At 34.8% G+C, this 23,279-nt stretch overlaps 1 protein-coding gene across 1 annotated transcript in view; it reads left to right on the top strand.

Annotated features, from left to right (window-relative positions):
- The first annotated feature begins 3,871 nt into the window (after positions 1–3,871).
- LOC132008066 (superkiller complex protein 3) overlaps positions 3,872–23,279 on the top strand; it is a 43,496-nt gene continuing 24,088 nt past the window's right edge. Inside the window, exons 1-19 of the mRNA XM_059386458.1 lie at positions 3,872–3,947; positions 4,295–4,435; positions 6,021–6,122; positions 6,933–7,072; positions 9,402–9,488; positions 9,739–9,842; positions 10,307–10,433; positions 11,299–11,478; positions 11,998–12,122; positions 13,940–14,193; positions 15,347–15,449; positions 17,525–17,701; positions 17,791–17,935; positions 18,102–18,180; positions 18,265–18,326; positions 18,440–18,496; positions 19,942–20,010; positions 22,376–22,450; positions 23,066–23,207. Coding sequence (XP_059242441.1) covers positions 3,872–3,947; positions 4,295–4,435; positions 6,021–6,122; positions 6,933–7,072; positions 9,402–9,488; positions 9,739–9,842; positions 10,307–10,433; positions 11,299–11,478; positions 11,998–12,122; positions 13,940–14,193; positions 15,347–15,449; positions 17,525–17,701; positions 17,791–17,935; positions 18,102–18,180; positions 18,265–18,326; positions 18,440–18,496; positions 19,942–20,010; positions 22,376–22,450; positions 23,066–23,207 — 2,245 coding nt within the window. The remainder of the gene's footprint in view (positions 3,948–4,294; positions 4,436–6,020; positions 6,123–6,932; positions 7,073–9,401; positions 9,489–9,738; positions 9,843–10,306; positions 10,434–11,298; positions 11,479–11,997; positions 12,123–13,939; positions 14,194–15,346; positions 15,450–17,524; positions 17,702–17,790; positions 17,936–18,101; positions 18,181–18,264; positions 18,327–18,439; positions 18,497–19,941; positions 20,011–22,375; positions 22,451–23,065; positions 23,208–23,279) is intronic.

Raw genomic sequence — 23,279 nt, 5'->3', positions numbered from 1 at the left:
TTTGAGCAACTAACCTCAAAAAATGAGGATTTTTTTTTTTTTTTTTTAGGGTTATTTTCTAACCGAAGTGATTGAATTGGAACTTAGATTTCAGTGATGGGAAAAGAGTAGGAAGAAGTGGGTAGCAGGTATTAAAACAATAATCCAGGGATTTGGTTGACTGCAATTAAGGGAGAGAAGGAAGAAGCATGCAAAGGGGTTGGTAAGCTTTTAGAGGAGTAGAAGAATTGTGGTAGTGTTGCCTGGGGGGAGGAGAGGTTCAAGAAGGGAGGGCTAGTTAACACTGTGAACTTCGTGTTGAGGTCAAGGAAGATGAGACATAGTAAGAGACTTTGAATATGAGGAGCATGCTTGTGAATTTTTGTGGGTTTTTTTCCCCATTGACAGGGAATAGTTCCAAAATTCATCCAGTTTTTCCCGATTTTAACATGATTCCCATTACATTCCCAAGATAAATGCGCTGATTTCGTAATTGGTATCTGGTACCCATTCCTCTACCCTTTTTCTACTATTACAATTGCTGTTGAGAAACTGATGGCCGGTGTTACCATTTTCTTCTCTATTTTCTTTCAGCTATTAATGATCTGTACGCTTCCCTCATTTTTGACCTGGTCACATGCCAAGTGACACAAGAGGATACTTGAAATTTCTTTTTGAGGACTGATTGTGTGCTTTATCAGTTAGCACACATATGCCTATAATGTGGATTTGTTGAATAAGTATGGTCTCCATATTAAGAAAAAAAAGCTACAAAACTATAGAAGAAATTAAGTCAACAGTCTGTAGAGTTTTGCGCATGAATTCAGTATTTGAAATGCATTCTAGAATGGGTTATGCTGAATGATAAGAGAGTGTGTTGGTTTATATGAAAATAATCATTCCTGGAGAGGGTATTTTGCAGAATTGAAAGAAAGAAAGCTTTATATCCTGGTAAAGGGGAGTGGGTAGGTGGATATTTAGTTACATGGTACACCAAGGAAGAAGTTTTTTTCTGTAGAATCATTGGTTGTGAGAATCTGTAGGATGGAGCCGATCAGGCTTAGGTACTTTTTAAAGTAAAGCACTATTCTGGGGGTAAAAGTTAAACACTTAAACTGCCAGACAGTAGGAAGCTGTGCTTAATGATTTCTTTTTCTTTTCATTGCTCCTCTAAACCAAACTTTCTGTGTATGAACTTCTGAAACTATAAGGTATTTAAAGGCTGACCTATCCTCCCCCAACGTGCTTTAGTTCTGCAGAATTTTCTACTTCACAGCAGTTAATCACCGGGTTCTCTTCCACTGGGAACAAATGTATTTCATTCTCCTTTGTCCTCCTTTGCATGCCGAGACTTGAAGATTCATTTTCAAAATGAGTCAGTTTATAAAGCTTCACATAACAAGTAGTGAATAGCTTTTACAGTTGTCAGCTGATGAAATGTTATTTCATGCTAAATGACCTTTTTGGGTTATTTTATTTTGCCTTATATTTGAAATGGGGGAGAATAAGAAAGCTTGGTTCTTCAAATCCAAATATGAAAGAGCTTACAAATTTGTGCTCTGGAATATTAGAAAATCCAGATGAAAATAAAGAAATGAATACATGCTGTTTTGTCCCCCCCACCCCCACCCCAGGCTAGGTTTATTTAAAAGAAAAATTCTACGGTAGTGATCAGTTTCTTTGTGATGTCAGCAATTAATTAGCTATTTTTAAAAATCATCTTTTTTTTGTGGTAAACTTTAGGAAACAGGATTCTCATGGGTATTACTTGGCATCTACCCTGAATCTCTTCAGAACACCTTTCATTCTTAGAGATTTATCATTCATCAGCCCCAAATCTAGCTTGCCTATTGACAGACAAAAATAACATTGTCAAACTTGTTTTAAAGTTTTAAAGTCTGAAATCTTAGAGTCTTTTAAATGTTAAAAAGAGCAGGTAAGTTAAACAATTTTTTATTGAAAAAGAAATCAAGTGTATTTCCTCTCTGTTTCTATCCTCCACATACTATTTAGCTAGTATGAGTTCTCAGCAAGAGTTAATATGGAGAAGAGGATTGAAAACTGAAGCTTTGGAATATCCCTTGTCTCTACAAAGGATCAGTGATATTGTTACTACTGTTGACAGTTTTGGGGAACACTAGAGAAGATTCCTCTAAGTATCATTTGTTCTTGGTCTTATGTAGAGAGTTCATTTCCCAAGGACTAGAACATTGGCTCTCCAAATCTCTTTCGATTTCTGTAATTGTGCTCCCAGATAGTATGGAAGATTTATCTTATCTAGAAGTTTTTCATGTTCATCTTAGCCTTTTAGAACAGTTTTCATCTGCCTACCCCCAGTTTGTCTACCTGTGTAAGTTTTTAGGTATCCTGCATATGGGTGATCATTGGGATGACGCGTGACTGACTTTTCTTTCCATCACAGGTGTGTTTTCTATAATAAGGGCGGTTTATGTAGCCAAGGTACTCTTAGGAATTACGTTTCTATGGGGTAAGATAGTTTTGACTCAGATAGCTAGAAGTTGAAGGTAAAATTTTAATAGCTATTTTGTTTTCTTTTTTAGAATGATGATTTTAATTTTCCATAGTAATTCTCAAGCATTATTTATTAACTGACTAAGCCTTTTAGTGCATCAGTTCAAAATGGTATTTTTAAAGGATCATTGCAGTATTTAATGGATGCCTACTGAGTACAAGATACCATGCTAGTCCCTACCCTCCAGAAGTTACTGTTTAGCTTTAGAGGTACTAACTGCAGTGTATATATAAGACTAACAATAAAGGCGGTATATGGTGTTGGTAAATACTATAGGCCTGTCGTTCTTCAGATTTGGTCTCTGAACTTGTAGCAGTCGAATTATCTGGGAATTTCTTTGAAGTCCCAGCTTTCAGGTCTAACGTTCAGATCAGAAACTTTGAGAGTGGGGCTTAGCATTCTCCAGGTGATTCTGATGTCTAGTTGAGACAATACCACTGGTTGAAAAGGGAGTGGGAAAGAAAAAAAACCCACTGGTTTGCTTGGGAGGAGAAGGGTGTATGTTACTAGGCATGTCTGCTTTTGGAAATTACATTTATGGAAGCCATAGTGAGAACATATTGACAGAAGGTAATTCATGTCTAGAAGCATAATAATTGCTGGTTGAGGTCCTTTTTACTGGCTAACTAAAAAAAGTAATATTTCTTCCAATTTGTTTTCAAAGCTCACCAAACAGTATTGAGGTTTTAATTCTTTAGCCATTAAGAATTCCTTGAATTTTTGGTACCAATTTGGATTTATAAATCAATGTATAATATCATAAATTATGCATTGGAGTGTATCTGGTTTTGAAAAATTTGAAATGTATAACCTAAATGGTAACATGCAAGGAATTTATCTTTGACATCTGAGACTGAAAGAGTGGTTCCCCATGTGGTCTGGGGGCAACAAGTTTTAAATAGATAGTAAAGCATCAAGCTGCTTTTTCAAACAAATTATTTTTATTTGTTCCCCGTATTTACTGCTTCAAGCTATAATTTGTCTTAATTCTTAAGAATTTTCCTATGTGATTAAGCAATTTATTAAAATGCTGAGTACTCTTTAACAGTTTATGCTCAAAGCAGAAATCATATTTTCTACTTGTTTTTGTGCTTTTCTGGGAATGGAAATCCTGATATTGGTTTGGAGAAAACAAACATAACAAAATAAATAGTGTTTTCTAAACTAAATTATTTTGCCAAAATAAATTTGAAACAAATGTAGGCATTGGATGACTATTACATAGGTTTAACCATTAACTTATATAGGAAATGAAAGTTTTTGAAAGAATGCAGAAAAGTACTGCTAAACTTGTAAACCTAAGAAAATGTAACTAAGTTTTTGTACAATATCTTGACAAGTAGTCTGTCTTTTGGTCGTATGATTCTGGAAGAATCCGCCCGATTTGACATCCTGGCTGCTACGTCTCTAGCAGCACGGTTGCCCAAGGAGAGAGGTTGGCGAAGTTACTGTGGAATAGGAAAAGGAGAGCTGGCAAGCAGGAGGCTATGGGTCTTAGAGCAGTGGCAAATAGGAGTAGGTTTCTTGTTTGAGGGTTCAGTTTACCCATACTGCAGTGGGTAAAGTGGTTTCTACCTCCAATATTTAAGAAGATGGAGAAGCATAATTTTTTTAATGGTATGTTAGTATTTTTTAGTATTGTTGGTCTACTTAAGTTTCAAATTCCTGGAGTCAGGATATGGTAGAGGATGTGTAAGACAGCATTTGAGCTTAAAGTATATAAGTTTTGGCAATTGGAAATTTGGAGTATGTATGCTAATAACTTCTCCTTTTTTTTCCCAGGCAGTCTTACTGATGAAGGACAGCAGTACTGTTGCAGATTAATGGAAATGGATTCCAGAAGTGGTCCAGGCTTCATTGGTTTAGGCATTAAAGCATTACAAGACAAAAAGTATGAAGATGCTGTTAGTAACCTAACAGAAGGTAAGTGTACAGTATAAAGCATGTAACATGAGGTTTAAGTTGTGAACAAACTCAAGGGTATAACTTCTTGGGATGCATTAAATTGAACACAACCCAAGGAAGTGTTGAAGCAACATCTGTCACAAGTAAGAAGACAGGAAATAGCCCTCAAGGCAGTGTCTCCCTGTGGGATTAATACAGGAAGCTTTTATTCAGTGTATTAGAGGGTGTTGGTAGAGAGCTGGTGTACACATTAAGAAACTTAATATATATGTACTCTCTTCCCCTGCTTAAAACCTTTCATGGGTTTTCAGCTGCCCCTAGGATAACATACAAACTCCTTCACAAGGTTTGCAAACCTCTCGAGTCTGATTTTTTGCCCTTTCCTGCTCCAATGCTTCATTTTCAAAGATAATGAGTCCATATGCTATTAATTGGTTGAGCTATATATGCCTGCCTTGTTAGCATGCTAGTGCATACATTGTATGTTCCCAAAATGGCTGAAGACCTCATCCACAGCAATAAATCTTACTATTATAGTGAGCTAAACAGAACTTCAGGGTCACTCAGGTGGGCTTTGGTGCAGCCCTCAGCTCAGAGTGTCTCAAATTGGCTCATGCAAAAAGCTATCAGTTAAAACATCTAGCAGGTTCCTGCGTCGGATCTGTTGGTTGTGTGAAACAAAACATATTCCTTCCGTGTTTTTGTCCCTTCCCCTCCTTCCTTCTGCTCATAACTTTTGATCTGCCTTTTGATCTGAAAAATTCTCCTTCACATCCTAGCTAGCATAGTCAGTAGGCAGTTATCTTTGGGCCTTTCTCTGAGGAATGTATATTTAAGATAGAAGTGAAAAAAATATATACTCTGGAGTTTGCTTAGGTCTGGATTCCAGCTAATTTCAAGACCTTGAGAAGACTTAAGTAAATTCTTTGTCTCAATGTTCTCATTTGTAAAATAAAGATATAGACATAGATATAGACATAACATAATTATTTATATCTATGCCCCCCCATCCTTAGGATCCTATCTTTAACTTACTTTTGTATGTATGATGTTTGTTTGTGGATGAACTCACATTTGAATAGAGATATGAGTTACAAATACCAGCTTAGGGTAGGAGGAGCATTTTAAGCCAAGAGTCAAATAGCCTGAGACTGAGAGCACAGCTGGAATTCAGGGTAGTTCAACGACATTGAGAATGACCTATGGGAGCAATAAGAGTCAAGAAAGGAGACTGGAGAGGGGCCTTGCACACTTTGTGAATGAGTTTGCATGTTATCCTAAGGGCAGCTGGGAACCTGTGGAAGGTTTTAAAAATGGGAATTCCATAATTCCATTTGTATTTGTAGAGATATTCTGGCTACAGTGTAGAGAATGAATTGGAGTGGGTGGCAAGCACTTGCAGTGGTCTGGAATAAAGATGGTGGAGATGGGAGCTGAAGTAGCAGTTTTAGAGAAATGGATTGGGGCATGGAATCAATGTTGCAAATAATTATATATGAGAGACAAGGGAGAGGAGAGGTCTGATTTGGAGAGTAGATGGTGTTGCCACTTATCTCAGTAATCCTAGAAAGCTTGGATTTTGTGATTGCTTTTATCCTTTTAGGGTTAAAGGAAAGCCCTCTTTGCACGGCTGGATGGTATCATCTGGCAGAAGTCCAAGTTAAAATGCATAGACCTAAGGAAGCTGTTCTTTCATGCAATCAAGGTATTACTGACATCTGTAAGGGTAGCCAACCCTCTTTCTCTTTATATTAAAGAAGAAAAAGATATTGGTTTAAAGAAACTTACATGCTTTATTTTGTATTTTAATTTACTGACCAATTTAAATTTCATTGAGATGGTTAAATAATGCCAAGTGTATGTGCATGTTGTGTATGATCTTTTAAACTACCAGTATTTTTCAAAGGATCCCTGTACTTGGAATTTTGACAGTCAGTTTAGGCTTGTGTGGAGGTACTCTGTCTGTAATAAGGCAGTTTCTGGTGCGTCCAGAATTTCAGGAGCTTTTGATTTCTCTGATGTAAATATGAGAAGTCTCAGGCATCTGGAGCCTATTTGAATGTGGTCAGATGGGTCATGTGAGGGGATAGGTAATCATAAAAAGTGGTTCACTGCTCTTGACCCAGCCGGTGGCCTAGCCTCTGTAGTTGAGAAAGAGTTCAGCCTGGTCTATATGAATTCAACTTCTTTTCCCTCAGTATCCCTCATTTGCTAAGTTGTGTACTGATGCTTTGGCTAACCTTTGTTGTGTAGCAGATATAGATAGCCATTGTATTTCAGGATGTTCATGTTACAGAAAGATAGAGATTTTAAATTTAGTTCTGTTCTGTTTTAAATGCAGATATTTCCATAAAGAATTCAGGGAAGAATTTATATTTTGCTCTGAATTATTCTTCATGTATGTTGTTTTGGCAATTTATTCTTATTGTATCTCCAATTTATTATTTATCACCCATAAGAAGAAAAAAATGAAGTAATATGGTTGTCTTCATTCAGATGTCCTTAATTTTGTCAGCTCTGAAGAACATAGATAATCTTGGTGTGTCCGGTGGCAGTCTTCATCAGAAGAATCTTTGTCTCCGTTTGAAAGCAGAGGCTTTGATTAAACTCTCAGATTATGAATCTTCAGTGGAAGCAATTTGTACTCTTGATCAGGTAGTCTTACCAGGTTTTTCCCTCCAACTTTATTTTTGCAGTCAACCAGGCATCAACTACTCTCTCCTTATAAGTATTTATTTTTAAACAGATTTTACGTTAGAGGTATGAATTAATCACATCAGCATTTTCTAAATCATTCACACACTTGGAAACTACTGAAGTTATTTGTTTACCTTTTGGTTAAGTACTTATAGTGTTCTTCATACGATGCAATTTCTTTCTTTAGTCTTGTTCTTATTCTCCTTTTCTCTTTTGGACCTCTAAGGCTGTTACTTATTGATTATTATTAATTCGAGGTTCTAAATTTTTTCCTCCTTTAGAGTTTATAGATTACTGATAAGAACAATGAAGGACACAGTAGCTTCATTGTAGATAGTATTATTTATTTGTTTTTCAGTCTAATAAAACGGAAGGAGATTGATATTTAAGAAGAAATCCTTTTTTTTTTAAAGATTTTATTTATTTATTTGATAGGAACACAGGGAGAGCAGGAACACAAGCAGGGGGAGTGAGAGAAGGAGAAGCAGGCTCCCTGCTGGGATGTAGGGCTCAATCCCAGGACCCTGGGATCATGCCTAAGCCGAAGGTAGATGCTCAACGACTGAGCCACCTAGGTGCCCTAGGAATCCTATTTCTTAATGTTTTTGGTTCAAGCAATTTGAAAATCCCTGGCAAAAAGCTAGTAAATTGTGAATTATAACAACATGGTGCTTTTAAAATTTTTGTTCGCTAAAGGCTATTTTGGTCTAAAATTAAAATTATATCACTCAATTATTGTGGAGTTTTGAATTTTTAAAATATCATTGTTTTGTATATTTCAAAGGACTTTGCATTTCATAATATTTCATTAAAATTAGACCATTTGTCAGCATCCTTCAAGAACTATTATCTTAATTTCTTATTTTCTGCTTGCCTTATACCAGTAATGTATTTTGTGTGAATGATTTGAGGAGGTCTTTTCAGTTTTTTTGTTTGTTTACACACACACACACACACACACACACAAAGAAAAGCTTCTTGGAGAGCTGATAATGTCCATGTCTGAAACAGAAAATATACAGGATGAGCCCAGGACATCTTAGAATGCTAGAAAGCAAGGAAACTATAAAAAAAGACTTCTAGAATTATACTAGAAAGGCTTAGGAATTACCATGGGTTGGTTGTCACTGTCTAAAGGTTAGTTTGAGCACCAGTAACTACTGTGGGTGGAAAGATATCAAATGGGTTTTAAGTTTAAATTCATGTATTCCAGATGGTACAAAAAAAAATCAATAAAATCCTCTATTAAAAACTCTTTGGAGGATGCTAAGAAACCATTTGGCAAGATTCAAAGTATTTATCTTGCCTTTCCTTTATGAACTGTTGCTCAGAATAATCAAATAGATAATGGGGGGGGAATTTTTTGTTATTAAAATATTCCATCAATAAGGAAAGAAGAAATGCAGAATTAGAAAATCACCATTTTGCAGTCCATAATGAATTAATAGATCCAGGCATTGAAGATCAGTGGTTGCTAAACAACATCACCCAAGAGAAAGAACCATACATAACCAAGTGCATGTACGCGTGAAGTATTCCTGCCAAAGCATCAAAACTGAATCATGTTATGTGTTGAGGCCTAACTACTAATTTATCGAAGATATGGGGGACCAAAGGACATGTCAGGACCATGGGAATACATTCAGTAAAATCCAGACTCAGAAATTGTGACAAGCGGCCCATATTTTTCAACAATTAAATTGTAAGAGAGGAAAAAAGATGGAAGGGAGCCCTATAGATTGAGACTTAAGAAACCGTCTCTTGAAATGCATATACCTTATTCAGATTTTGATTAAAACAAAATCTTAAATATTTTCTGAGCCAACTGAGAAATTTGAACACTTGATAATTTTTTGATGATAGTAAGGATGTATTGTTGGTTTTGGCGAGGTGTTTATAATGGTAGTACAATTATGTTATATAAAAATGAACTTTTTAGATATATATTGTAAAGTATCAGAAGAAAAGTTATAATATCTGGGGTAATCTAAGAAGGAGTGTAGTGAAATGGGTGGAAGTATGGATGAGAAAAGATTGACTTCGAGTTTATAATTTTGAAGTAGGATAATGAGTACATGTGGGATTATTATACTATTCTCTAATTTTTTTGAAATGTTTTTGAAATTTTCTCTAATAAAAAGGTTATAAAGAATGAGTGTGTTCATAGTGTTAAAAATAAGGATCTGTACGTCTTTACTCTGTGTTCTTCTATGGTCATTCTTTAATTAAAGCAAACATTGCTGCTCTGTGTTGAAAGAGACCTAATCTCTTTATAATTATTTTCTAGGTTTCTGATGCAAATAATGTCCCAGGACTTTTGGTTCTTAAAAGCTTGGCCTATCTGAACAAAGGTTCATTAGATGAAGCTTCTAAGGTTGGTTTTTTTCATTCAAACTGGAATTTTTTTGGTTGGGGAGGGGCAAAGGGAGAGGGAGAGAGAGAATCTCAAGTAGGCCCACTCCCAACACAATGCCTGACTGTGGCTTTGTCTCATAACCTTGAGCCAAAATCAAGAGTCAGATGCTTAAACAGCTGAGCCACCCAGGTTCCCTAAATTGTGAATTTTTTTTAAAGCTACAAATGACTTAATTTGGATAAAGAATTGACAGGTATCTACTTTATAGATTATGGAAGACCTTCTCTCTTCTTACCCTGACCTAGCTGAAGTTCATGCCCTGGAAGCTTTGATTCATTTTACCAAAAAGGACTATCCACAAGCAGAGAAATGGTAAGGATATGTTTAGACTGCACATAGATCTAGTCATATCTTAAGTTACTGTATTTCTCAAAAATTCAAAATGAGTAGTTTGATAAAGATCCATTTTGTGTAATATGATCTGCATAAGCATTAGTATTTTTAAGAAATGTATGTAACATGTAGCACAGTACCTGTAAGAAAATTCTGTAATGGGTATGAAATTTAACTAGCTGATCATAATGGTCAGTGAGTAGATCAGTGTTTGATGTGTTCTCCTAAATGCTTAGCACACTGGTAAAGCTAAAAGGCATTGTGCTTTTATAAGCTTCTCTTCAAAAAATTTTTTTCTCATTGTGATCTAAATTCTAAAGTAGTAACTTACTTCTGATTTAGCATCTTTGAATAACTCCAACTTTGTCCCAACCAGGAGTTTCCTACATTGTGTGCATGTGTGTGTTTTCTGTCTATCTTCTTACTTCCCTTTGGTGACTTAGTTTTCAGAGGGCTCTTGAGAAAGATGCTGAAGTTGCTGAATATCATTACCAACTTGGGTTAACATATTGGTTCATGAATGAAGAAACAAGAAAAGATAAAACAAAGACTCTTACCCACTTTCTAAAGGTAAAACAAATGCTACTATTCAATTCTTAGTTGAAATGGATTTTTAATAAAATAAATAATAATCATATAAGTTAGGCACTTAAAATTACTGTTTTCTGAACTGTTTTTATTTATTTTTTTAAATTTATTTGTTTTAGAGAGAGAGCAAGGGCATGAGTGGGAGGGGCAGAGGGAGAGAGGGAGAGAGAATCTCAAGCAGACTTCATGCTGAGTGCAGAGCCCAATGCAGGGCTTCATCTCACAACCATGAGACCATGACCTGATCCAAAACCAGGAGTCAGACAGTTAACCGACTGCACCACCTAGACACCCTTGAACTGTTTGTTTTTTTAAACTAGAGTTTTTTGGTGTTTCATCTCTTACACATTAGGTTTTGTGAGAATGTTATGTGGGTTTTCAAGGAGAAAATAAAAAATGTAAAAATTACTTATTTCAGAAACACACATTATAGAAGATGGGACATAATTATCTCTGGAGAAAAATACTGTTTTTAGGTAATTTCCACTATAATGTGAGCATATATACTTCCATATGTTTAATTTCTCATATTTTAGATGTTAAAGATCTGAAGTCTTACATTCTTACCTTGATGCATAAAAGAAGGTTAATGTAATAATAACTCTAATTTCACATTTATTTTTAACAAAGAAATAATTTTTTTACACTTGTTTACATTCTGTAAGTAGTAACAACCAGCTCTCCTGTTGCTTTAAATCTTACATTAAGGGACATGTTGGCATATTTTTCTATGGTTAACAAAGGTGTTCCATTTTTCTTTTAACCTATGTATTTATCTTTCATGTTTTTAAAGAGAATCACACAGACAAGCTTTAATAATGTGTTGCTATCAATCTTTGTTTCAAAGGCTGCCAGACTGGATCCATACATGGGCAGAGTTTTCCGCTATTTAGGTCATTACTACAGAGATGTGGTAGGAGATAAAAACAGAGCCCGTGGCTGTTATAGGAAAGCTTTTGAATTAGATGATACTGATGCTGAATCTGGGGCTGCGGCAGTTGACTTAAGTGTGGAGCTTGAAGAGATGGTATGTCTAATAACTTAAGCCCTTAGAAATATTTTTATATGTGTGTACTTGAAGTTTACTATTTTTTTTAAATTTTATTTATTTATTTGTTAGAGAGAGAGGAGCAAGAGCGAGCACAGGCCGACAGAGTGGCAGGCAGAGGCAGAGGGAGAAGCAGGCTCCCCGCCAAACAAGGAGCCAGATGTGGGACTTGATCCCAGGCTCTGCGATCATGACCTGAGCTGAAGGCAGCTGCTCAACCAACTGAGCCACCCAGGCATCCCGAAGTTTACTATTTTTTAAAATTTTTCTTTGTAGACACAATAGAAATATTTTTGCCACTGTTAGGGAGTAAATTTTCTTTTCATTGGCAGACATTATATTACTCATTACTTATTTTTGAAACCGTAGTTTGAGTATATACCGGTGTAAGTTTAAAAAATCAGAAGCAGTAAATGAAAATGTTTGAATACTTTATATAGGTGTTGCGTACTTTTATGGTATTTGAGATCTCTAATACTAGTCTTTTCTTAATTTCAGGAAACTGCCTTAGCTATCCTAACAGCAGTAACTCAAAGGGCAAGTGCTGGAACAGCAAAATGGGCCTGGCTTAGGCGAGGACTATACTATTTGAAAGCTGGTCAGCATTCTCAGGCTGTGGCTGAGTAAGTCACCTTATTACATTTAAACTATTAACGTATTTTTTTTTAATTAAACTCTTTGTATACCCGAAGTGGACTTCACAAATTGCCTCATTCCAGGTTATATTTTGAGAGAAGGAGTAGCAAAATTTGCTTATAATTGATTGGTTCTTTTTATGTGCAAGACACTGAAATTGCAAAAATAAATTAAATGATGTCCATTTGTTAAGGAGGTAGCCATTCTAATGAAGTGAAGTCTTCTAAGTGTTACACATATGGAAACTTCAGGAATGACAATAAGCTGATACTTTTATTGTTCTCCCCATGACATGCTTTGTTTTGGGGCAGGAGATATATTTGCCATCTTCGTGTGCATTTGGTGCAGCTCATTTTTAGTCATTTGGTTTCAACTATACTTAAGGATAAATGAAATAGGGGAGCCTGGCTGGCTCAGTTGGTGGAGCTTGCGACTCTTGATCTCAGGGTCATGAATTTAAACCCCATGTTGGGCACAGAGCTTACTTAAAAAAAAAAAGAATAAATAAAATATATTTAATAATAACAAATACATAATAAAAAGAAGATGTAGGGGAAGGGGGTTAAGTGATACAGCCTTAGCATTATAAAATAAATAAGTCACAGGGATGAAAAGTACAGCATACGGAATATAGTCAATCGTGTTGTAATAACTTTGGTGACAGAGGGTAAATATATTTATCAACTACACTTATCATGGTGAACATTTCATAGTGTCTGTAAGTTTCAAATCAGTATGTTATACACTTGAAACTAATATAATATTTTACGTCAGCTGTACTTCAATTTAAAAAAATGAAGAACAAAGATTGTCTGTTTATAAGGAAGTATAACAGAGCCTTAGCATTTCCTAGTAATGAGAACACAGCATCTCACTATCAATTTAATTAAGTTTATAAGACCTCAGTCTGTCTATATAAAATTTTTTGGTTATACTGCAAGAGATAAATTTCATTACTACAGTTACACTGAAAAATTAAAATGTAAGTACTTAAATGTGAATGATCACAATTAATTATAAGCCTTGTATATTTTCTTTTTAGAAAGGATTAGAAAGTACCTTTTTTCTGAACATAACAAATTGTTGTAGCAGTTATTTTTACCCCCTCCAGTTTGTGAGAAATATATACATGTATATATATACATGTATATATTTGGATTAAGATAAAGTTTCTGATTTATATCAGTACCTAGAATACTGTGATATTTCTGTTTTGGTGGAAGGATCAGTGGGGTATTATTACTCATCATGAGGCATATGGAGATACATACCTATTCTGGTGGGAAACTAGAATTCTTCCAGATAGTCAAGGAAAAAAATTCTGAACAGCACTTGTTTGAAAAGGTATTTTGTTCTTATTCATTCCAAATTTATAATAAAATTTCTTAGTATTAAAATATTCAAGTTATAAAAATATATGTTCAAGTTGTAAAAGGAAAAGGTATAACTGCTTTATTTTTTTTAAGATTTATTTATTTATTTGAGAGAGAGAATGCATAAAGGGAGGAGGGAGGAGCAGAGAGAGAGAGAGGATCTCAAGCAGACTTCCTGCTGAATGTGGAGCCCAAGACAGGGCTCAATCCCACAACCCCAAGATCATGACCTGGGCTGAAATCAAGAATCGTCACTCAACTGACTGAGCCACCCAGTTGTCCCGTATACCTGTTTTAAATAGCACTTTTATAAATAGAAGGAACCCTGGTTATATGTGATTCAGTTGAATTATTTATTTTTTATTTTCTTTCAGATGTGGAAATAGTTCTTTTACCTTTAGTTTACCTTTAACTATTTACTGAAATTTTAGTTTACAGGCAGCATTAAGGGCAGACCCAAAGGACTTCAATTGTTGGGAGTCATTAGGAGAGGCATACTTAAGCAGAGGTGGCTATACGACAGCCTTGAAATCCTTCACAAAAGCCAGTGAGCTGAACCCAGAATCCACATACAGTGTGTTTAAGGTTGCAGCAATACAGCAAATCCTAGGCAAATATAAGGAGGCGGTAGCTCAATACCAGCTGATCATTAAAAAGAAAGAAGATTATGTGCCAGCTTTGAAAGGTAATTTTTTAATACCCCCTTGACTTGTGATACTAGAGTTTAAAATCCTTGAGTAAATGTCTTCCGGAATGTATTTTGTAACCTGAAAAGGATTTCTTTTGTCAACAGCAAGGTGTCTTTTTTCATGGACCTTTTATAGTATGACTTGTTATATAGATTTGAATATAGAAAAATCAAATCTTGTTTCATAACAGTACATAAATAGTAATATGATAAATATTTAACTTGTAGATCAGATTGTATGATAGCTATTTGGTGGATCTCTAAAACAGGAGTTTGCTCTAATATTTTAATAATTAATTTACTATATCTTCAGAATATTTCAATATATTTTAATTACTTTTTAACTTATAGGAGATTTTTTTTTCATTTTTTTGAACTTCAGGAACAACTTACATTGTTTTATTATCTAAATTAATTTCATTTTGTCTGTATATATCTACTCCTTCTGAACAAATGATTTTTGGTAATATAAAGTAAAATGACACCATCCATATATAATCTAAATTTTACATGATTATATCTAACCATTTTTAAAAACCTGGAGCCCATTACGTGTCCTTTACTCTATTTCTTTTTCCTTTTTAAATGAAACAATTATGGTTTAAGTCAGAAATAGTGTATGTTGAAAGTGATACGTGACTTAGATCTTGAAAACTTCTTTTTAAATTTTGAAAAACTTTCCTCAAGTGAAATTAATTTATTAATTATTAAATCTTTATTGGGCACTTGAGGAGATTGCTATTTCATTTAAATTTTACAGTGTAGTCTGCTATCCAGTTTTGAATATAAAAAGATCAAATCTTGTTTCATAATAGTTAATAAATAGTAAGATGAAGGAGAGAAGCATTCAGTAGCATTTTCAAAGCTGAGGTTTTGAGTTAAGTAACTTGCCCAAAGCCAAGGAAATTCTTTTCCATAGATTTTTATCACTTTTAGTACATGTTTACTCTAATAGAACCTTGCCATTTGAATTCCATACTAAATGTATGCAAGACCATACTTAAAGATAATTTTTATACAATACTACTGAGTTTTGTTTTTGGAAAGTGGCTTTAATATCATACCACTATGTTTTGTTTTCTTTTTTTCAACTTTATTCTGAGTGTTTCTTGTATGTGTTTTAATAACTAAAAACTTAACCTGGTTTTAGGTTTGGGCGAATGCCATCTCATGATGGCAAAAGCAGCTCTCGTCGATTATCTTGATGGGAAAGCTGTAGACTACATCGAAAAAGCACTGGAATATTTTACTTGGTTAGTATTATTCTTATTATTCATTGTATTTATTTTCTAGAATTATAATAAAGCCAAAGTTAGAAAATTTTTCTGTGTTTATTCTGTTAGATAAAGCAATCATTATTCAGAATATCAAACACAAAGAATAAGGGACTAGCCAATGAATTCTGTACCATACATATTGTATTAATTTTGCATTGGGGAACAGATAGAATTTCTTGCTCTTAGTAGCAGCTGACATGCTAGATGCTAGGAAAGGGTGGGGAGCAGTCTGTCAGGAAAGTGGCAGCTTGGATACAACGTATCAGTGTTCTATTTGATAGTAAGGGCCTGTTTTAGGTATATTGGTAGGGTTGCAGTTGAGGGGAAATGAGCAATCTCATTTTTCCTGAAGAGAATCTGTGTAGGAAAAAAAGTGATGTCTAATATTAAGGGAATCAGAAAAATCTGAGTAAATCTCGTATTTAGAACTGTAAAGTCACTAGCTAAATAGAAGTGTTGTGTTAGATGATCTTTAAAAGTCTGTTACACATATATTTGAATTATTCTTTTCTTAGACATCTTTTTTGTGCTCCCCTTCCTTTCTTTTCCTGCTTGTCGTCTCTTCTGGTTCCTATTGATTTGGTTGCTCCAGAATTGATTTTGAGTATGAACCAAATATGAAAAGAAAACCTTAGCCTTTTCTCTCCCACAGATTTTTATCTCTGCTTTTCAAGTTTCATATAATAGAGATCTTTCCAAAGAGGACAGGATATTGTAAAGAGGACATGCTTCATTTGAATTAGTAGTTAAGAGTAAATGTGAACCTTTCAGTGATGATATTTGAAATACATATACTGTCTTTCTAACAATGGGAAATTATGTTCTGGGTAGCCTATAGCATTCACGGCTAATTAAATGGAGGTCTATGAAACTTTTAAAGTGATAATCCCCAAATTTATGTTTACTTCTAGACTTAAAAGCTCATATTACCCTAATTCTTATGTAAGCGTGATAGAAGTTATTTCACTTTACAGATATTTTATTTTTTTAATTGAGCTTTAAAGAAAATAAGAATTTAGGCTGTTGAAATTGCCTGTTTCTCTTTCCACTCTATTTTCTTCTTTCATACTGTCAACTTTATTTTTTATTTTTAGGTATTTTTTATTTTACTTTATTTTACCTCTTTTCACCCTAACAAGTGTACTATTTAATTCTCCTCCCCTATTTCCCCATTCCCCTACCTACCACCCCTCTGGTAACCATCAGTTTGTTTTCTTTAGCTAAGAATCTGTTTCTTGGTCTGTCCCTCTTTTTTTTTTTCCCCCTTTGCTCGTTTGTTTTGTTTCTTATATCTCACATATGAGTAAAATCATATGGTATTTGCTTTTCTCTGACTGACTTATTTCACTTAGCATTATGCTATCTATCATGCTGTCAATTTTAGAAATTATGCTAAGGTATTTGGGCAGAGGAACTACAAATGGTGTTGTCCTTCCTCCTGATCCTCACAGTGGGCTTTCAGCAATGACTGCCATAATTAATCTTATTTCTCAGGAAGATATTGGAAAATGGTTTTTGGCTGGACTTTTTTAGTAGAAAAGGCTATGAGAAATGTTCCATCTGCTTGTCCATCTGCCAGTAACATAGCTGTTTGATAGCTGATTATTGAGATTTGGCTGAAGTGAAATTGCCGTGTTTTATTTCTAAGATCTTGAGAAGAGAAAACTGAAGAGAAATGGATTTTTCCATTTCCATCCATTAGAATGAGATTTTTCTGATTCTAAAAAGAAGTGACCTTTATCACCATAATTAATATTTTTACTTACTGTTTTAAGCTTGTGCATTCAGTCTTATTTGCTTCAGTAAATATGGGTCTTCACATGTTTGCAAAATGTCTGGCATTTAAAATGATCAATTCTTCCCCTTCTCTCCCTTCCTTTCTTCTTCCTAATAGGGAGGTGATAAAAATGTGGTCCATTTAGAAAGAATTTAGTAAAGCATGCACTGTACTTAACCAACGAAGTAGTTCATAATTAAGATTATAATGAGAGAGATAAATTTCCCATTGTTTGGAAAAAATTTATAAGAATCACACTGTTTGTTTTCTTTAGGGCTCTGCAACATCAAGCTGATGTCTCTTGCCTTTGGAAGCTAGTTGGAGATGCTTGTACGAGTCTGTATGCTGTCTCACCATCTAAAGTGAATGTTACTGTTTTAGGAGTCCTTTTAGGTCAGAAAGAAGGCAAACAAGTATTAAAGAAGAATGAGCTCCTCCATCTTGGTGGAAGGTAATTCACAAAGATTGCTAGATAATGACATTCACTTTGAATTAGGACATTTTTAACAAAAAGTAACATTTATTTTTATATTTCCGTAGGTGTTATGGTCGTGCGTTAAAACTGATGTCTACATCTAATACATGGTGTGACCTTGGAATTAATTATTATCGCCAAGCACAGCATCTAGCAGAAACAGGCAGCAATACAAATGATCCTAAAGAGTTGTTGGAGAAGTCTTTACATGTATGGTTTTGAGAAATTTTTTATAAGCTTTTTAAAAAACAAAGTGCTTTTCTAATAGATGTTTTGATAAAGTAGATACTGTTGTGTTTTCATGTAAAACCACATTTATCTTGATATAAATGCTGATGTTCCAAGATATAAAAACTAATCCAATTTTACTTTTCAGTGTCTGAAAAAGGCAGTGAGACTTGACAGTAAAAATCACTTATATTGGAATGCTCTTGGAGTGGTTTCATGTCACAATGGTAAGAACTGAGTAACATTTCAATATTTTTAGAAGATGGTTTTAGGTAATAAAGTTCAGTTTCATCAAATTCTGTATTTTTCAGGTATTAGAAATTACGCCCTTGCTCAACACTGTTTCATCAAGTCTATCCAGTCGGAACAAATTGTGGGTGTTCTTTGTGTCTATCAATGATAAAGAACTTAAGAATTTAGTGTTAATAATTTTCTGAGACTGCCATGTAGGCAGGAACCTAATTGTGTATATATATGTTTTTTTAGAATGCTGTTGCATGGACCAACTTGGGAGTGTTATACCTTGCAAATGAAAACATTGAGGTAAATGTGTTTTCTGTTTTGTCAAATTAAAAGTAAAAACGTTCTTTATTTATGACCTCTTTGTAATCGCTCCTCTTCTTGTGGGGAATTACTTTGAATATTATTGTCTATTTAGTATGTTCTCCTGTATGCTAGATAATTGATGACACTTAGTTTATTATAGATATGAATAGTGACTGGGTAAGATTTATTTTCCTTTCCACACAACTGAAGAAATTCTGGTTTTATGATTATGTTGGGTTTTCTTAGTGTATATTAATTCCTTTAGATGCCACAATGTAATTTGTCATGCCTGAACAGTTACATATTAGAGAATGCGAAATACTGTAATTGGAAACGTGTCTCTAGGCCATGTTTAAAAGTTTCCATAAATCTGGGACTCCTGGATGACTCAGTGGGTTAAGCCTCTGCCTTTGGCTCAGGTCATGATCTCAGGGTCCTGGGATCGAGCCCTGCATTGGGCTCTCTGCTCCACGGGGAGCCTGCTTATCCCCCCTTCCTGCCTCTCTGTGTTGAATAGATAAATAAAATCTTTAAAAAAGAAAGTTTCCATAAATCTGTAGATAATAGCACATCTGCACAATTTTGTGTTTCGGCTGTTACATTGAATATCATCCTTTTAAAATAGCTTCAGTAATATTTTCAGAGATAAATTAAGTCACTCCTAGATTGCTTCAAAAACTAAACAGAATGAAGGAGAATATTAATTTGGATCTTAAAATGTGAAAATATTTTTTAAAAATTTAAATAAAGCTAAATCTTAGTTAATAAGCTATGAATGTAGTTTTATGATAGCACAACTCACTTGCTGTCCATGAACTACCTTTTTCATAAGAAAAATAAGACTGTTTGCCGTCACATACAGGTTACTGAGTAGAGTATCAGGCAGCATGTAACAATAAGTGTTTAGAGCAGAAAAATAAGCACGTAACTTAATGAATCCAAGTGAGGGATCTTTAAAGTTTCCTGACTGCTTGGCACAGGTTTATGTTGCTCATTCTTTCATCCAGTAGCAGATATGCGTCATTGTTTGTTAGTTTTTCGTCCAGTAGCAGATATGCGTCATTGTTTTTAGTTTTTATCCTACCAGTTAAGCTTCAGGAGGCAGTAGGAGGTACTTCTGTCACACTGTGGCTAGCAAATGGATGGGTGATTGGTTAGAGGTTCTACAGGCTATGAGGTACACCCCTATATTGCCCTTTCAGTGGGGACCGTAACCCCTAAGCTGGTAGAGAGATCTGTTGTACCTAGAGGCTTTTAAGACTACGTAGTTAAAACATGGTTTTAAACATTGCTAGTTTTGTTTAAACAATGAAACCTTAGATTTATAAGTGTTTATGTTGATAAGTGTGACTTATCTTATTCTCTTATGCTTTTTAAACAGTTTAAAATATATACTAAGTTAATAAAATGGCATGTTATTTTTTTTTACTTTTTTTTCCTAGCAAGCTCATGAAGCTTTCAAAATGGCTCAATCTCTTGATCCATCTTATTTAATGTGCTGGATTGGACAAGTAAGATATATGTTTATTAATAATCCAGGATATAGGGGCGCCTGGGTGCTCAGTGGTTTGGGCTGCTGCCTTCGGCTCGGGTCATGATCTCAGGGTCCTGGGATCGAGCCCTGCATCGGGCTCCCTGCTCCACAGGAAGCCTGCTTCCCTCTCTCTCTCTCTCTCTGCCTGCCTCTCTGCCTACCTGTGATCTCTGTCTGTCAAATAAATAAATAAAATCTTTAAAAAAAAAAATAAATAAAAAATAAAAATAAATAATCCAGGATATAAACAACCTATTAATGTAAAGTGGTATAAGTAACTATTAATACAAATAACAATGATAATAATGATAACAGGTAACATTTGAGGACTTCTTTGTGCTAGTCCCTGTGCTAGTCTCTTTGTATATGTTATTTCAGTTAATCTTCCATCAGTGCATTGAGATGGTGGTGGTTATTAAACTTTTCATGGATGGGGAAATTAAAGTTTAGAGATCCTAAGTATTGTGCGTACGGTCATACAACTTGTATGATTAAGCTTTGGTCTGGGGTGGTGGAGCCTTTGAGCTAAAAACAAAACTCTGTTATTTAAATGCACATTCACCAAAAACGTTAACATTGACAAAGATCATTCTGATTATGTTTTCCTATTTTCTGTAAAACCTTCATATTTGATTTGATGGTGGTTTATGAGTATTGTTCTTCTGTTCACACTCTAGATTTGTGTATTGCCAAATAGGTATCAGGATATTTGGTTAAAAATGCGAGTCCATCACTGACCTGATTGTTTTATCTGAACATATCACTGCTAGATTTCATTTTTCTGCCTTGAAAAAGAAGGGGCTTGGCCGATGGCCCCCAGGGTCTTACCTAGTTGAGAACTTGTAATGAATTAGTAAGTGGTTGATTGTTTTGGTTCAGAGAATAGCAGGAGCATCACCCATCTCAGGAAATTAATAATCAGAATTTAGATATGTTTTATTCTACTTTTGATTTTGGGGTCAAATTCTAGTTAATTGGTGAAGCAAGTAGAGTTAGAAAGGTAACTCTATGAACTGTGGTTCTATGAACTGTGGTAGCATCTGGGAGCAATGGTATTACTACTAATCTCTGTGTAAGTTACTGGATTCAGGGGGCCCAAGAGTTTGCATTTCTAACTGTTCCCAGGTGCTGGCGCTGGTCCAGGTACTTGACTTTGAGTAGTACTGGTCTGGGTCAGGAGATTTTGGATGCTAATCAGAGCTATCTAAGTAATTTTTTAAAAAATTTTTCAATTCCTTTTATTTTTAAAAATAATTTATTTCAGACATTAACTAGTAGGTTTAATTAAATGGTAACAGTAAAAGTGAGACTTAATATTATTTCTTAAATAATATTAATAATATATGATTTTTAAATAAAAGATAGATGAGTTTGAAAGTAATTTTAACGTACCTCATAGTCTATAAATTTAAAGATACAGGTATGTTATTTAAAATTCTGAGGCACTTCGAAAAATAAATATGCTGAGACTCTACCTCAGGTCCGTGGAAACTAGAAGTCTGGAGGTTAAAAAAAAAAAAAAAAAAGCCTATCTAGTTGAATCTGAGGTGATCTTATGATTAAGAACTGTACTCAAGACAAACACTGGTATGAACGGATCAAGGGTGAAAAGGAAGGGAGAAGGTAGTGCAACTTCATCAGTGTTCTGAGGAATTTTATGTGGATTATTCCACTACTACCTGATTGCAGATGGAATTCTGAAAGCATTTTCCAGTTTAAGGGCCAATTTAACAAGTCATTCTGGGAGGCACGTGGGTGGCTCAGTCGTTAAGCATCTGCCTTTGGCTAAGGTCGTGATCACAGGGTTTTAGGATGGAGCCCCACATCGGAGTCCCTGCTTGGTGGGAAGCCTGCTTCTCCCTCTCCCACTCCCCCTGCTTGTATTCCCTCCCTTGCTGTCTCTTTCTGTCAAATAAATAAGTAAAATCTTAAAAAAAAAAAAAAATTAAAAAAAAAAATAAGTCATTCTGGTCCTTTGAGCCATGGGAACAAATTAAAAAAGAAATTAGCAGGGTGCCTGGGTGGCTCAGTGGGTTAAGCCTCTGCCTTTGGCTCAGGTCATGATCCTGGGGTCCTGGGATCGAGCCCCGCATCGGGCTCTCTGCTCAGCAGGGAGCCCCTGCTTCCCTTCCTCTCTCTCTGCCTGCCTCTCTGCCTACTTGTGATCTCTCTCTGTCAAATAAATAAATAAAAATCTTAAAAAAAAAAAAAAGTAATTGGCTCTGCTTTTAAATTAGCTCTGCTTTTAAGCATAGCTATTATACCTTTGATTCTTCCAAATAGTTTCACTTATGTTATTATTCCTTTTAAACACATTAAGAACCTCTTTTTTCCTTTTATAGGCTCTTATTGCAGAGACAGTTGGAAGTTATGACACTATGGATCTTTTCAGGCACACTACAGAACTCAGTATGCATGTAAGAATTTGACCATTCTTAAGGATTCGTTAATGAATTAAGTATTATGCTTGTTGAGAAAATGAATACAGAGTGGCATCATATGTTAATAATTGCAATTGTCTCTACTCTTTATTCTGTCTTAGAAACAGATACTTCTCATTTTTGTCTTCTGTTATCTTTCAAAAGCTGATGAAGAAATGACATAGAATTTAATAGATAAAGTAGTCATTCAGAATTGAAACTGAGACTCTAGGAAAAACCAACGTGAGATAAGGACTAGACTTGGTTGACATTTCTTGATTATTTATGAAAGTGTTTTAGAACCCTTTAGATTGGTAATTATTAGTTTCATCTGTAAGAGCGGTGTTGAGAGGAAGGAAATCAACCCATTGGGTGAGACTGTTCTCTGCACTTTATTTAAATCCCATTTGATTCTTCTACTTAGGGTTGGAGCAAGTAATTTAAATATGCTTTTAGTTGTACTGAATCATAGTGAGTCTTCATTTAGAGGCACTTTGGGGTGGACTTAAGACTAAGATGTGATATTTACTGTGTTGAAGTCTACTGTTTTATAATTTTTATTGGTATATTTATTATCCTATGTTTACTTGTTAACTTTGTCTCCTTTTATAGACTGAGGGAGCAATAGGTTATGCGTACTGGGTCTGTACGACACTGCAAAACAAAAGCAACAGAGATACAGAGCTGTACCGGTACAACATTGTTCAGATGAATGCTATTCCAGCAGCACAAGTTGTTTTGAGTAAATACATAGGTAAGGTTTTCAGTATTTGAATAACCATTGAAACAATTCAGTTTTTAAAATTAGTTAATTCTAAATTAAATA

Source organism: Mustela nigripes, unplaced genomic scaffold (genome assembly GCF_022355385.1).
Source record: "Mustela nigripes isolate SB6536 unplaced genomic scaffold, MUSNIG.SB6536 HiC_scaffold_26, whole genome shotgun sequence".
Classification (NCBI taxonomy): domain Eukaryota; kingdom Metazoa; phylum Chordata; class Mammalia; order Carnivora; family Mustelidae; genus Mustela; species Mustela nigripes.
The sequence above is the reverse complement of the archived record's forward strand: the minus strand, read 5'-3'. Positions and strand labels throughout refer to the sequence as shown.